We start from the raw sequence: 16,492 nt of genomic DNA, 5'->3' as shown, positions 1-16,492 counted from the left end.
GAGAACACACCACACTCCTCACAGACAGCCACCCGGAGAAAACCCACGCGGACACAGGGAGAACACACCACACTCCTCACAGACAGTCACCCGGAGGAAACCCACGCGGACAAAGGGAGAACACACCACACTCCTCACAGACAGTCACCCGGAGGAAACCCACGCGGACACAGGGAGAACACACCACACTCCTCACAGACAGTCACCCGGAGGAAACCCAAGCGGACACAGGGAGAACACACCACACTCCTCACAGACAGTCACCCGGAGGATACCCACGCGGACACAGGGAGAACACACCACACTCCTCACAGACAGTCACCCGGAGGATACCCACGCAGACACAAGGAGTACACACCTCACTCCTCACAGACAGTGACCCGGAGCGGGACTTGAACCCACAACCTCCAGGTCCCTGGAGCTGTGTGACTGCGAGACCTACCTGCTGCGGTACTGTGCCGCCCTAATTATTAATTATTAAATATAAGTTAATGGGTGCTGTTACAGTAATAACACTTGTAATAGATGTATACTCTTAACTGTGAATGTGTGTGTGCGTGTGTGTGCAAACAGAGGGAGCCCTCACTGGACCAAAGGGTATCCACTGGGATTCAATGTGTGTGTGTGTGTGTGTGTTATGATTGTCATATCCCATGACCACAATAACACTAAAATAGAGCAGAGGGAATGTGTATTATAAGGGCAAGATGACTTAAAATGAACTCCACCTAGTCACTGACCCTGTTTAATTCTTTATGCTCTTCTTTAGTGTTTTTAAAAATGTTTTTAAGCTGCATCTCTCCCACGCTGCTCCTTTACCCCAATGCCCTATAGACCTGGGCCCAAAACCCCTTATGGCTATGGTTACCTACACACACACAGACACACACACACACACATAAGTGTGTGCAGGTATATAAGCATACTTTGCACAATTGACTCATTAATCGCCAGCTGTAGTCTTGTTTCGTCAGTGAAAAATGGTGAGTTGCTCATCCTATGGCCTTTGGGTTGAGAGGGTCCTTAGCTTAAATAAGGGGATACAAAGTATAAACTAATTTGAGGTGCAATTATCAGACAAGTAATTAAAAATAGCTGTAAAATAATCAGAGTCCTGGTGGGGGGTGGGGGGGCAGGGCACACACCCATTAGTATTAATTTAGCTTTGCTTGAAAACAGCTTTAAAATGAAGGTCACACTGTAGAATCAGATCATTGTCCTTTAAGCATTAAACCTGAAACACTGCTGGGTTATATGTGCTTGAGTGTGCATTTATAGAGAATAATGAGCAGGTATGTTTATTTTATTTCAATATTTAAAACTGATTTAATCTGAATTCCTATTTTTGACTTTGGAATTTTGTTGAGATTTGTGCTAGAATCAGATTTGAACAGAATGGAGTGTAAAAATGTAGCATGATTGATACTTGCTAATCTAGTGCTAATCTAGCTATATATCCTCAGTTAATGTAGATAGTATCCAGCCACATTTACTCAAGTCTGTTTAATTTTAAAGTCCCAGGCACATTGGGTTTTTGTATTTCGTAGTGTGAGAAATTAGCAGTGTAAACAATCCTCCACTGAGGTGCAGCAATTTACATCGTAAGAGTGCTAGCTTTGTAGCAGCAGCTGTGAAATTAAGTAAATTAAGAAATTAAGCAGCAGCTGTGAGTTTTCAGAAAAGAGTTGATAGCCCTAAAAATAATGTAAAGATTTAAAGATAATTTAAGATATGACAAAATACCACAGAAAAAATAAATAGTGCAAGTTGGGTGGTGTATTTCTCCAAGGTCCAGCTCATTCCCTCATGTGGTTCATGTTTATTTTAGCCTTTCTACTGGCCTTTCTACTAACATAAATATAGCGAAACAACCTATGTGTTCATTGTAGATGTTTAAAAATGTCATTACTCTTATAATTAATTACAAGTTGTACACTATTTTTTGATACTTTACTACTGGTGGACTGTTCTGTCGTGTTGAAAACAGTGTTTAATTCACAAGTCGGGCAGTTCGTGCTGCATTGAAAATTTCGATGTGTTCGACTTCAGCTTCCGACTTTAGAAGAGGTTCCTATGGTGCCTCCTGGTGGGAAACTCATTTCCAATCAAACCGATAACACTTGAATGCAGCAAAACCTCACCAAATTTGAAATACACAGAAGTTCAAAGAAGAAATTTATTCACCTGGAAGTTTTTTATAAATCTCATTGAAATGCATGGAATTCATGAGCAAATTTATATAAAAACAAAAACCAAAATTATTTATACCCCCATTATTTTGATAATTTTGTCTTTGCATCACAATCAAATTCAAACAGAACTTTGTTGGCAACAAAATTCTGAAAAATATTGGGTCAAATGTTGGGCTGCTGCTTTGTTTTTTAAAGAGAAAGTATTTGAATTAGGTTTCATTTGACTTGTTAGCATAATGCTAACTACACTTGTATACAGCTAAATTAGGTGAAGAGAAGCTGAGTTCAGACAGAAGAGCATGTCTTTCCGCTGTAATCCAGTTTAAATTTAAACCCTTGATTATTGTCACCCCTCTCTGTAGATGTTGGACAGCCGGTTTGTAGTGTGGCTTTTGTCACTTGGCTGCATAGCAGTGCCAGTGATCCAAAGTTATTCTCCAACCATGATGCCCTTCGCACTGCCTCCTGACCCCAGCGTGACCGAAGGGATGACCCCTGATCTCTCATACTGCCAGATGCTGCTGGAGTTGCCTGTGTTGCCCCCTGCTGACCAGGTGCCTTGGTACTGTATGTGCTCAACCTGCCCCAAAAACAAGGGTCAGAAAGGAGAACGAGGAGACAGAGGACTGATAGGTAAGTACAGACTGATAGGGATATTCACACACAAACACACACACATACTCACACACACACACACACACACACAGTAGTGACTCATTAATTAAACGCACAGGCCTAAGCACCCACAGACCATTTACAGTTTTTAATGTCTCTAACGTGTATGTGTGTGTGTGTGTGTTAACAGGAAATCCTGGTTATCCTGGGCTGAGGGGGTTGACGGGACCCAGTGGACCACCGGGATTTATTGGTCATCAGGGGTTAAAAGGTAAATATTAAACTAATCACACACAGAGACCTTCAAATTCCATGCTTTCTTAATATAATGTAAACTCATGATGTAAAATAATCACCTCTACACAGGAGAGAAAGGTGACCAAGGTTTAAAAGGAGATGGAGGACCAATGGGACCCAGAGGGTCTAAAGGAGAGCCTGGGCTTAAAGGTATACTAACCTCAACATTAAACTGTGATTTCATTTTTTGGCAGGAACTGTCACCACAAGCTGTTCTAACATCATCCTTGTGTTTGAGGTGATAAAGGCGAGCCTGGATTTGACGGACCGGCAGGCAGCCCGGGGCCAAAAGGTGATGACGGCCAGTGTCCGAAGTTCTGCGAGGATGTGCCGGGCCCTGCTGGTGAGCCAGGTCTTCCAGGCCCTGTAGGATCCCCTGGGATCCCTGGGTTAAATGGAGATCCAGGTGCAAGGGGTTTAAAAGGAGATCCAGGGATAGCAGGCATCCCTGGCAACCCAGGAACTCCAGGACAGAAAGGAGAGCAGGGTTTGAAAGGAAACTGTACTTGTCAAAATGGAACTAAAGGTGATCTAGGACTGCCGGGGGCTAAAGGCCAAAAAGGAGAGGTGGGAGAGACAGGGCAGCAAGGTGTACAAGGAAAAACAGGGCTAAAAGGTGATCAAGGAGACATGGGAATGATGGGAATGCCTGGTCCCTGTAGTCCCTTAGTCCAATCAGCTTTCTCTGCTGCACTAAATTCCATTTTTCCACCGCCAAACCTCCCAGTGGTGTTTGAGAGGATCATATACAACCTGCAGCAGCATTACAACCCAAGCACTGGCATCTACATGGCACCTGTCAACGGCACTTACACCTTTAGCTACCACCTGGCGGTCTCCAATCGCGCCCTCAAGGTGGGGCTCTTCTGCAACTACCAGCCCATTGTGAAGAGCACAGAGCAGAATTTGCAGGGCTCCTCCTCCCAGCAGGTGATGCTGCACCTGAGTGAAGGCGACCGGGTGTGGCTGCAGGTGCGTGACAGCAGCACTAATGGCATGTTCACCGGGCCAGAGTCCAGCAGCACCTTCAGCGGATACCTGCTGTACCCGGACAACTGTGACATGATGATGGGGCGGGAGGCCCAGCTACCACCGCCTCCGCTGCCAGAGGAGGCCTATAGCTGGGGGACACTCCCTGGCCCAAATTCCACACCACCAACCCCAACCCCATAAAAACTCCTTCTGAAAAAACTAAACATTAAACATTCAACCCTAACATTTCACCAAAATTGAATCCAAAACCTTACTCACTAATCCCAAGCAACCAAACTCTAAACTCTCTAATGCCTAGTCCTAATACCTTTACACATTCTAATCCCAGATCCATAAACACTATTCCCGAACAACTAAACCCTTAACACTCCACCCTAATCCCTAATCTGAACCCTATGCCTAGTCCCTAAACATTCAACTAATCTGTCAAATCTATACCTTAAGGTCAAAACACTAGGCTCTAGTCACTAATCCCAACATTCCTAAAGACTAGAGGCTTAAACATCAATCACAGATCTAATAACTGAATAATAAACACTGCAAATAAAACCCTATACAATATTAAATTCTAAATACTAATCTTAGAGCCCTAATGCTCAAATGCTAAACCTTAAACAATGCTAATCTCCACTGAACCAAACATTGTATCTAATTTCTAAACAAATCCCTGAACCTAAAACACTGAGCTTTACACACTAATCCCTAAAAACCAATGTGTGAACATTGCCCTAAACCTAAAACACTTAATACTGAACAAAACTTAATTACTAATCATCAATTACTTAATGTTTCTCAGAAAATCCCTAAGAACTCTAAAAACCAAGAAGGCTTTTAATCCTTGATACCAAACACTGTCTAACACTTTAAACCTTACACCTAAACACTAATCCCTAAATATGCTAAAGGATAAACCCTAAACATTAAACCATTAGCATTTAGTGCTAACGCAGGTTTTACTGAGGAATGGAGTGGAGTGATGATGAGGAGTGCAACTGAACTGAAAGGATTGATTTAATGCCAAATAAAGTTGATCATAAATGCTGATGTTGAATGTGTTTCTTCATAAAATGCATCTCATGTTTCCTCGGAGAGTGAAGACACCCCCCCCCCCCCCACACACACACACACTTATTATCAGATTACACTGATAATAAAAGAACTGCTGCAATAGAATTATCAGAATAATCTAAACTTTGATCTGTACAGGAAACTCCGCTAAGGGACAATACAGTGCTAATCAGATTACACACCTACACCCAGCCCCCCACACACACACAAAGAAGACAGGATGCTGACGCCCTTACGTACTTTCCACTTTAAACAGTAGTGGTTACATTTGTTTGTGTCACTGTAAAAGGTGAAATAGTTCACTTCTGGTGACTTCCACATTAAAAGGCACAATGGTTACATTGAGGTACCTCTGTTCCACATTAAATGGAGAAGTAGTTGCATTCCACTGCCTTTTTTCCCACCTTAAAACATGCAGTTATATAAATCTGCTTCCGTTCCTCCTACAATGCTGCAGCAATTACAGTCAGGTGCCTCTGGTCCACCCCAAAAAGAGCAGCTGTCATATTCTGGTGCCTCCATTTCACACATTGTGTCTCTTTCTCACCTTAAATAGTGCAGAACTTATAGTCTGGTGACTTTTTTTCCATTGATTTTCACTAGGTGACCTGCAGGCAGAACTGTCAATCACACAGGCTCTGTGTCTATGAAATCACACTGTTGTAGCACATGCAGAAAAAGGCCTTGCATTTTGCTGCTGAAATATAATGGACTCCCTGGAAAAATACGTCACTCTGATGGCAATGTACACCTCCACAACAAATGTACCTTAACCATGGCGTCTCAGTATTCCCATCAGAGTTTTACTGTTGCTTTATACCCAACCCTGATGCCCCTTACCTGTTACCAAATCATCTGCTACTCACAGATGTAATGACTGAAAACACTAATATGAATATGAAAAGTTGATTATAATAATAAGGCAACGAATGACAAAATGAAATGTTGTTAAAAATGACTTTTATTTTCTTGCTTTTTCAACACAGTGCTACAGCAGACAGAGAATAACCACCCACTCCATGTCCCTGATCTCTCCACAAAGCCTGTCCCTATGTCATCCTACACTAACCTCACCTATACTACACCTTTACACATCTTTACAACACCTAAACAAACCTGGGGCTATTCTCTAACTCCACATTTCCACACCCATATAAACTCCCCTGGCCACTTTAGAAGAAACACATCCTGTGAGCAGCTCCTTGCTGACTGACACACTTCGGTCTGAACATTTTTGGCTGATGGAACACCCACAATCTGCAAATACAAGGCAGTATTTCTGATAAAGTGGCCAGTGAGTGTATAAACACTAGCTCGGAAGCTCATACAGAATATACACCTATAAACACTGGGTGTGTGTATGTGTGTGTGTGTGTGAAAGAGAGAGAGAGAGAGAGAGAGAGAGAGAGAGTTTCCATGGCAACCCATCTCAGGGTTCAGCAGGAGATTCTTCATCATCACCGATGATGCCTTTGAGGTAAGAACGCTTAAACTCTTCAAAGACCATGTCATCATCTCCATCACTGCCAACACACACACACACACACAGTTACAAATTAAAAAATGTAATTAATATGAAGAATAATCTTTCCACTAATATCTAGTTCCTTAGTAATGACTGCGACAGTGCTGCTGATCCACCTTACATGATGCTACAAATACATTCAGCAACTTCAGCACCATTTAAGGTAGAACAAACAAGTTCCAAAAAGAACTTCAAACTTCATCTGAAATGTCTATTAAGTACAAACCAGAGGTGCTTACCTTTCTTTAACTGAGACATTTAAAGCAAGAGGAGAGAAAGGAGGAGACAATTCAGTCAGAATTTATGCTTTATTTTGTTGTCCTCACACAAAACTGAATTTCTCCCCGATCAGAAGTGAGTCTCACCTGCGTCAGGTTTAGGGTGCATGAGTTGGAATGGCACTTCAACAGCAACCTCACTATGATACACATACACACACACACACAAAGGTTACCTATTAAATATTTTATGCAACATATCTATAATTGTGTAATATAAGGTCCACACTTACCTGGATCCAATCATACTGTTCAAAAACAAAATCAGAGAGAAGTCTGTTAATAATAGTTCATGTTTATTACAAACTGTACTCCAAATGTTGCTCTGCATACTTTGTTACCCCTCTTTTCCCCCTGTTCTTCAGCGCTCAGGACCCCACAGAGCAGGTGTGATGTGGTGGCGGATCATTCTCAGCGCTGCAGTGACACTGACGTGGTGGTGGTGTGTTAATGTGTGTTGTGGATGATTTTGTCGGAGGGCTATTCTCAGTCCAGACTCTGAGGGGTTTAAAAACTCCAGAAGCTACTCCTGTGTCTGATCCACTCGCACCAGCACAACACCACCACCACCACGTCAGTGTCACTGCAGCGTTGAGAATGATCCACCACCACATCACACCTGCTCTGTGGGGGTCCTGAGTGCTGAAAAACAGGGGGAAATGGAGGTAACAAAGTATGCAGAACAACATATGGACTACTGGTCTGTAACTGTATGAATGCTCCTGAATGGTCAGAGGAGCAGTGAGAATATCCAGTGAGTGAAGAAACAAGGAGGTTATTTTAATGTTTTGACTAATTGGAGTATGTAAGGGCCACAGGAACCTAGATTCCCCCCACACACACACACACACATACACACACACTCACCCAGCTGCAGTTATTCTGACCACCACTCTGTAGGAAACGAGCATCCCCAACACCTCCTTCAGCACTTCGTCCTTAACTCTGTACATAGACACACAAACACACACACAGACACACACACACACACACACACACAGACACACACACACACACACACAGTTATTACAATGCCACTGCTGAGTGGACTCCATTTCCCAAGATACAGTGCGGTGTGTGCTCACATGGTGGATGAGGCTAAGTTTGTGTCCTCGTGTTTCAATTTCCCATCCAGAGCTAGACCACGCCTCTCGCGGTTATTTTCTAACAGGGGGCAGAGTGTGTACACTTTCTTTAGGGTGGTCCCAGATGGGACTGAATCACTATGGAAACATCAACAATAAAAAATTAGGTCAATGTTAGTTAACAGACGCCTCATGTCATGTTGTCATTCATTCATTGTCTGTAACCCTTATCCAGTTCAGGGTCACGGTGGAGCCTACCTGGAATCATTGGGCGCAAGACGGGAACACACCCTGGAGGGGGCACCAGTCCTTCACAGGGCAACACACACTCACACATTCACTCACACACTCACACCTACAGACACTTTTGAGTCTCCAATCCATCTCCCAACATGTGTTTTTGGAGCATGGGAGTAAACTGGAGCACCTGGAGGAAACTCACACAGACACAGGGAGAACACACCACACTCCTCACAGACAGTCACCCGGAGGAAACCCACGCAGACACAGGGAGAACACACCACACTCCTCACAGACAGTCACCCGGAGGAAACCCACGCAGACACAGGGAGAACACACCACACTCCTCACAGACAGTCACCCGGAGGAAACCCACGCAGACACAGGGAGAACACACCACACTCCTCACAGACAGTCACCCGGAGGAATCCCACACAGACACAGGGAGAACACACCACCCGGAGCGGTAATCAAACCCACAATCTCCAGGACCCTGGAGCATCACCAATTGTGTTATATTGTAATAAAAATAACAGTAATAATAAATAATTAAATATTATTAAGTAAATATTATTATTAAATACAAAGTTTAATTTGGAGCAACTGAATTGATTTCTTGAAAACCGATAATGGGAATCCAATAATGGATGTGAAATATGGTAGGTGCCATCTACACAACCATTTAAATAATCAGCTAACTGCCGAGATCTGGACTAACTGGTTTTATTGCTGTGTGCCTGTAACTGCACTCACTGACAGACTGCACTCAGCCACTGGGACATGTTTCCAAACACTGATCATGCCACTGTGATTTACTAAGACAGAGCAGGGCTGGGAGGAAGGATTTGTGAATATACAGCATCCAAAGATAGGCCATAAAAAGTGTATGGCCATATAAGGAGTTCCAGGTCTCAGCTGGAGTTTTTTTCTATGAGAGAAACGAATGGGAACTTTTCTCATCACTGCTATCGTGTCCTTGTGTCCTGTGGGAAAAACACGGGCCGTAGACATTACTTCCAAAAAATGATGATGAATGGATCCCTAGAGATGGTCCCAAATTACATCGGATACCTAATTGCTTACATAATTATTTATGTATGTATAGATAGATAGATAGATAGATAGATAGATAGATAGATAGATAGATGGATGGATGAATAGACTTGTGTGTGTTGGGGGGGGGGTTGGTTACTTACATAGTCTCCTCACAGGCCACGGTTTTTACATATTTATCATTGGAGTACAGCACCACATTAGTAAGCTGCTCCGCTGAGAGTGAGAGAGATAGAGAGAATTAGAAAGAGAGAGAGTTAGAGAGAGTTAGAAATAGAGAGAGAGCATGAAAGACAGAAACAGAAACAGACAAAGAGAATCAACATCTGTTGTAGTTCATAAAATCTCTGATTATTCTACAGCTCATAATGTTTATATAATATATAACAATGACTATGATTAAATATCATTTCAAACAGTCATACTGGAAGGAAATGGGGTCAGTTTTACCGTCTGCCATGACACTAGTGTGTGTTACCTGAGACAGTGATGTTTTTCACGTCTTTACTGGAGCTGTTATCAATGTCCACACTCACATTAATGTGCTCCCCATGATAATATGTCTATAACAGAGAGAGAGAGAGAGAGAGAGAGAGAGAGAGAGAGATACACAGACTATAATGATATATACTCAGTAGAAGAATTGTTCAACAGTTCCACAGCCTAAAAACTAGCTCAGTAAACTACCTCAGTAAAAAGGTGGCTTTATTCGGATATGAGGCTGGTCCCGAGTGGTTTCATCAGGGTAAAATTGTGATTAACCAGAGGTCTGTGTCAGTAATGAGTGCACCTTAAGGTAACTGAGCTTACTCTTTAGGGGTGTACATAAACTTATGGACATGTAACATTCAGAATCTCAGCTCACCTCTTTATCCAGAGAGACGGACATGTGCAGGGGCTTGTCTGACATCATAAACTCACACGTGGTCTCGTTGGAGGGGGCAGGTCCCTCTTTATCAGGGGCATACTGCACTTTTCTTATGGCCAAACGCACTGAGCTCCTACAAACACACACACACACACACACACACAGAGAGAGAGAGAGAGAGAGAGAGAGAGAGACTCTAGTTGAGACTGCAAATGTTGTTGTTGGTGGTGGCTCATGTGTTTGTTCAACAGACTCAAACATTCTCAGAAAATCAGGTAGCACTTTATACTGCAGCCTGATAATTACTGGATAAGTACAGAGTATGTACCTGTTGAGTAAGCTGTAAGATAAAATAAGTATTGAGTAAGTAAAGGGTATGATACTAGAAATATATGGTTATTACTGGTACCTACTCTGGTACATACTCTGTACTTACCCAGTAATAAGCGGGCTGTAATTTAAGGTGTTACTGAAAATCATAACTCAGACTTTATTAATTTCTTTCAACCTGAATTCTTTTACAGTTACCTTTTCTGAGCCTTCTCATCCTGATTCTCAGCACAGAACGCCTTCACCTCAAACTCCACAGCACAGTGCTGGACACAGATAGAACTGCTGTAAACACTGATTGATTATTGATAAATTATTTTTGATGCTAATGAGGTCATAATAGTAAAAGGTACATCAAATATGAGCATTACTGCTCACTGTCAGTAGGACACAGGAGACTTTCTGGTGAAAGTGGACAGTGTAACTCTTGCTTGTGTTTACCTTTCCTACATCAGTGGGAGCAGGCTGCAGAGCCACGGAGCATGGCAGATTGTCTGGAAACTGAAACACAAGGTTCAGAAAATTACAGGACCTCAGATTATTAGCTCAAGCTAAACTAGGCAACCACCCAGAGGAAACTACAGATCCCATGATTCCTACAGTTACTCAGAGGAAACTACAGACCCCATGATTCCTACTGTTACTCAGAGGAAACCACAGACCCCATGATTCCTACGGTTACTCAGAGGAAACTACAGATCCCAGGATTCCTGCAGTTACTCAGAGGAAACTACAGATCCCAGGATTCCTGCAGTTACTCAGAGGAAACTACAGATCCAAGGATTTCTACAGTTACTCTGAGGAAACTACAAATCCCATGGTTCCTACGGTTATGCAGAGGAAACTACAGACCCCAGGATTCCTACCATTACTCAGAGGAAACTACAGATCCCATGATTTCTACAGTTACTCAGAGGAAACTACAGATCCTATGATTCCTACAGTTATGCAGAGGAAACTACAGATCCCAGGATTCCTGCGGTTACTCAGAGGAAACTACAGATCCCAGGATTCCTGCGGTTACTCAGAGGAAACTACAGATCCAAGGATTCTTAGTTACTCAGAGGAAACTACAGATCCCAGATGCCTACAGTTAATCGGAGGAAACTACAGATCCCAGGATTCCTACAGTTAATCAGAGGAAACTACAGATCCCACGATTCCTGCAGTTACTCAGAGGAAACTACAGATCCCAGGATTCCTACAATTTCTCAGAGGAAACTACAGATACCAGGATTCCTACCATTACTCAGAGGAAACTACAGATCCCATGATTTCTACAGTTACTCAGAGGAAAATACAGATCCTATGATTCCTACAGTTATGCAGAGGAAACTACAGATCCCAAGATTCCTGCAGTTACTCAGAGGAAACTACAGAACCCAGATGCCTACAGTTAATCGGAGGAAACTACAGATCCCAGGATTCCTACAGTTAATCAGAGGAAACTACAGATCCCAGGATTCCTACAGTTACTTGGAGGAAACTACAGATCCAAGGATTTCTACAGTTATCCAGAGGAAACTACAGATCCCAGGATTTCTACAGTTACTCAGAGGAAACTACAGATCCTATGATTCCTACAGTTATGCAGAGGAAACTACAAATCCCAAGATTCCTGCAGTTACTCAGAGGAAACTACAGATCTCAGGATTCCTACAGTTACTCAGAGGAAACTACAGATCCCATGATTCCTAGTTACTCAGAGTAAACTACAGATCCCAGGATTCCTACAGTTACTACGAGGAAACTACAGATCCCATGATTCCTACAGTTACTCAGAGCAAACTACAGATCTCAGGATTCCTACGGTTACTCAGAGGAAACTACAGATCCCAGGATTCCTACAGTTATCCAGAGGAAACTACAGATCCAAGGATTCTTAGTTACTCAGAGGAAACTACAGATACCAGGATTTCTACAGTTACTTGGCTGAAACTACAGATCCCAGGATACCTACAGTTACTCAGAGGGAACTACAGATCCCAGTATTCCTACAGTTATCCAGAGGAAACTACAGATCCCAAGATTCCGAGGGTCCAGTACAGGACCTTAGGTCTCACCTCAAAGAAGAAGGGGTAGGCATTGTTCCCCAGTTTGCGTAGGAGTCTCTCTTGCATTTTGGTGTGGATGCTGCGGTCTCTGTCCTGGAGCGGGGGATAAACTTGCCGCGTGCACAGGAAGATATCTCTCCGAAATGCCATGCCCAGGACGTCCATATCGTCCCGACCGTAGCGAAACGTACAGGACAGCATCACATAAACTGTGACAAATACACAAACATCCAGTCAGTCTGAGGAAAAAGAAAGGCCATTAATATTATTACTATTATTATTATTATTATTCATAAAGAATCTTCTTCTAACCTTTCTTTCCTTTTGTTTGCTCTGGATCGATCAGCACGACGCCATCTGATCCAGAACACATTTGTTAACAATCAATTAACAAACATGTAAAAGCTTGTCCAAAAGTTTGTTGACAGCACTTATAATGCGTGAATTCGTCTGCTTTAAGCAGTGTGTATAATCTCTGTAGGAACACATGGGCAAGGAACAGCTGCACATGGGCCCAATGCCTCTGTGCTCAATGCCAATGTGGTCTAGAGGAGTACCCCCCCTGCAACACACCCCTGATTAAACACTTTTGGAGCATTTGTCCACAAACTTTTGGCCATCTAGGGTATGACTGGCTGATAAAGAAGAGCTGTGAGTGGTGGGTGGAGCTTACCGACAGGATCAATAAAGTCAACGTGGTCCACAAAGTCCCGCCTCCCCATATAAACACCCACCTGTGATATCACACCGTGTCATGACACACACATAAAACAGTAAAGTATGTAGCACATTAAAGGGCCCAAGGCATTTAAAAATAATTCTCTCTTTTTAACAGTGATTCAAGTCTTACGGATATATTATTAACATGATCCATTCACTATGGAAACAAATCCAGAAAACAGCCCATTTCAATCACACTGTAGCAATTAGAAAATAACTCATTTACATAGTTTAGATTTAAAGGGACTGTTTAGTTCATAGGGAAAAAGAGAGGTTAATAAATTGGTCATTTATGGACATGGGCCCTTTATTATAAAACACGTGGAAAAATCAACCTAGTAATTCATAAGGAAGAGAGAGAGACGTATAGAGAGAGAGAGAGAGATTATGATACTTACGGATTTGTCGCGGGAGAGTTTCTTATAAATTACATGCTTAGGACTCATGATGTCACCTGCACAATAAGTAAACATACAAAACAAAAAACATTTACTTACTCTATCCACACACACACACACACAAACAGAGATAATAACTTTCTTTATTAAGTTTCTGTTCTCAAAACAGTATCCACCAGTGTAGACAAATGGAGTTTCCTCTCTTGCAATGACACACACAGATCCAAATTGGCGTTTACAGGGTTTCACTAACATACTTCATATAAAACAAAGATATTAATAATATATTTTTATATATGTCAATATGCACATGCCTTTGAATACCTAATTATCTCCATCAAAATATTTTAAAACTGTATTCTGTAAACTGTAATCTATGTGGGGTTCATTTTGTAAACATAAGCAGCTCTGCTGTAATCCAGGATCAGTGTGAATGCTGAATGAGGTGTTGATTATGCTGAGATGTTTACTGTATTAACAATTATTTTGACCAACTGTAATTCTCTGGCCTTGCACCCTGTGATTCTGGGTAGGCTCCGGACCCACCGCGACCCTGAACTGGATAAAGGTTACAGACAATAAATTAATTGTACCCAGGCAGTTTTATATATGATTTTCTCAGGTGCCCTAACATTTATGCACTGTGTCGCATTAGTACAGAATTAGTGCAGGGAGCACGTGCAGCCCACTCTCTTATCTCTGTTTTCTCCTCCTCAGCACTTTCAGCAGAGGCTTTAATCCTAATCTACTGTATTATCACTTCACACACACACACACACTTACTGCTTAGTTATATTAAATATACATTCGCTATACATTTCAGCTCTGAGACTATATTCAGCTTGAAAATGTGAGCACGAACCTCATAAATGGCCCTCATTTGTTTCAGCAATGGCTAAAGAAGTTGTAAAAGCCCAGCATGTTCCATGTTAATGAAGCTACTAGTTACTAGTGTCATATGAAGCTACTCGCCCGTAAATTGTCTCTTACTCTACCAACTAAATTTAAATTAGTTTTAATTTCTGAACTTCATAAGAGATTGTTTTAGTTGTCCTGCCACTAAGCTATCAACCTGTTAGATATACATGTATTTTGTGTGATAAATGTACCAGTTACCGATAGTAGAGTACTAAAATTTATATTCAGTACTTTAGTATTATCATTTGAATTACTTCAAACAACAAAACATAGTCAATTGCCCTTTCCTAATTTTACTGCGTACACGCGATTAACATTAGCATTGTATTGTAGTCACTTGATTATTTCTAGTAGTGACTGGATAGGGTAGTGGATAACACTACTCTCCTCCACTCAGACCGGAGTTTTGAGTTCCGCATTCAATTTCCCTTCTAACTTCGGATTTGTACATTTAAAAAAAACTATTTAAAAACCATTGTGTAGAAAGTTTCTGAGAAACTGGTTGCCATGACAATCTGAATACATATTCATGATTTGAATATAATTTCCAAGGTTTCGTAAAACAGACTCACCTGTGTGTGTGTGTCCAGATAATGCTCAGGTAGAAAGGTTGTTGTTTATGTGGGAGAGTGTGGCCGTATATAAAAGTTTTGTTAGGCCCCACCCACTGGAAGGGCCACACTTACTCATTGGATTGGTGCCATTTGTTTCCATCAGCAAGATTCTCACACTCGCACACACACAAATTAATCCTCACACAAACACACAAGTAAACAGACGTTCAGATGTCAGTGTTCGGTTTTATTCAAGTTGTATTTTTTAAAAATTGAAACATTAGCTTTAAACCTAGTTTTACAGTCTCCACTTATTTAACCTCATCCCTTTTTTAACCCCTTACTATGAATATTTTCAACTGTAGGCTTTACGTAATCTTAATCTTACACTCTGTGGGATGGACATGTTCAGGGAGTTGAGGATCTTTCTGCTGCCCCCTATGGGTTGATGGCTTCATTGTATTATTGATTATCATTGATATCACTGATTATGTTGTTGGGTGCTTAAGTAAGACTCTTGACATGGATTCATCAGATTCATTCATTAAAATATGCCCACCTGGAATCACTGAGTGAACTGCAGAAACACATCATGGAGAGGGTTTCAATCTCAAACCTGCGGACAATTTCAAAACCTCACCCAGTGGAAGTCACCTGGAGCTATGATTAGTTCAGGACCGTTCAACACACTGTTTAATTATGGGAGTGATAACCATTAATATAATCATATTAAACAGCTCTAGCGTTGAGCATCAAAACTGCGTGTGAACAGTAAACACACTTCAACTCCATCGCTGTGCATAAGACAGCAGATTTACTGTATGTGTGGAGTGTGTGTGTGTGTAATCTGTGCTGACCTGAGCTCTCAGACTGCTGAGTTTGACCACATGGTTTTACACACACACACACACACACACACACACACACACACACACACACACACACTTACTTTGCCTGGGGGCTAAACATAATCACACACACACTTATATTCTTTACAAAGTCAGGACACGGGGTCACACACAGGTATGTATTATATACTATTTCTACAATTACAGATTGTTGCTCTGTATAATTTTTAGCCCCTTTTCACCCTGTGGTTCCCATCAACAAAAACGAATCAGACACAGCAGTGACTGCTGGAGTTTGTCAGTGTCACTAAAAAAAACATTCCAGCCGACAGCGTCCTGTGTCTCACAGAGTGGACAGTTAATGGACACAGGGTTTAAAACTCCAGCAGCACTGCTGTGTCTGATCCACATGCCCTATACAATGTATAGGATGTATATGCCATATATGTATATGCC

At 41.9% G+C, this 16,492-nt stretch overlaps 2 protein-coding genes across 2 annotated transcripts; one reads left to right on the top strand and one right to left on the bottom strand.

Annotated features, from left to right (window-relative positions):
• Positions 1–2,635: 2,635 nt before the first annotated feature.
• On the top strand, positions 2,636–4,277 carry LOC136671606 (complement C1q and tumor necrosis factor-related protein 9). The gene is made up of 4 exons (XM_066647391.1): positions 2,636–2,825; positions 2,998–3,078; positions 3,174–3,254; positions 3,343–4,277. Exons 1-4 carry the CDS (start codon positions 2,636–2,638, stop codon positions 4,275–4,277), a joined length of 1,287 nt encoding a protein of 428 aa, XP_066503488.1.
• A 2,094-nt stretch (positions 4,278–6,371) lies between these two features.
• sagb (S-antigen; retina and pineal gland (arrestin) b) lies at positions 6,372–13,764 on the bottom strand. The gene is made up of 15 exons (XM_066679339.1): positions 13,717–13,764; positions 13,272–13,332; positions 12,911–12,955; positions 12,608–12,807; positions 10,986–11,045; positions 10,743–10,810; positions 10,212–10,347; positions 9,825–9,909; positions 9,490–9,562; positions 8,054–8,191; positions 7,836–7,913; positions 7,202–7,216; positions 7,056–7,108; positions 6,930–6,939; positions 6,372–6,688 (listed from the first exon to the last, which is right to left on the bottom strand). The coding sequence occupies exons 1-15, from the start codon at positions 13,762–13,764 to the stop codon at positions 6,595–6,597; spliced, it is 1,164 nt and encodes a 387-aa protein (XP_066535436.1). The 3' UTR covers positions 6,372–6,594.
• Between the last annotated feature and the right edge of the window lie 2,728 nt (positions 13,765–16,492).

The sequence above is a fragment of the Hoplias malabaricus genome, chromosome 1, assembly GCF_029633855.1.
Source record: "Hoplias malabaricus isolate fHopMal1 chromosome 1, fHopMal1.hap1, whole genome shotgun sequence".
NCBI lineage: Eukaryota > Metazoa > Chordata > Actinopteri > Characiformes > Erythrinidae > Hoplias > Hoplias malabaricus.
The sequence above is the reverse complement of the archived record's forward strand: the minus strand, read 5'-3'. Positions and strand labels throughout refer to the sequence as shown.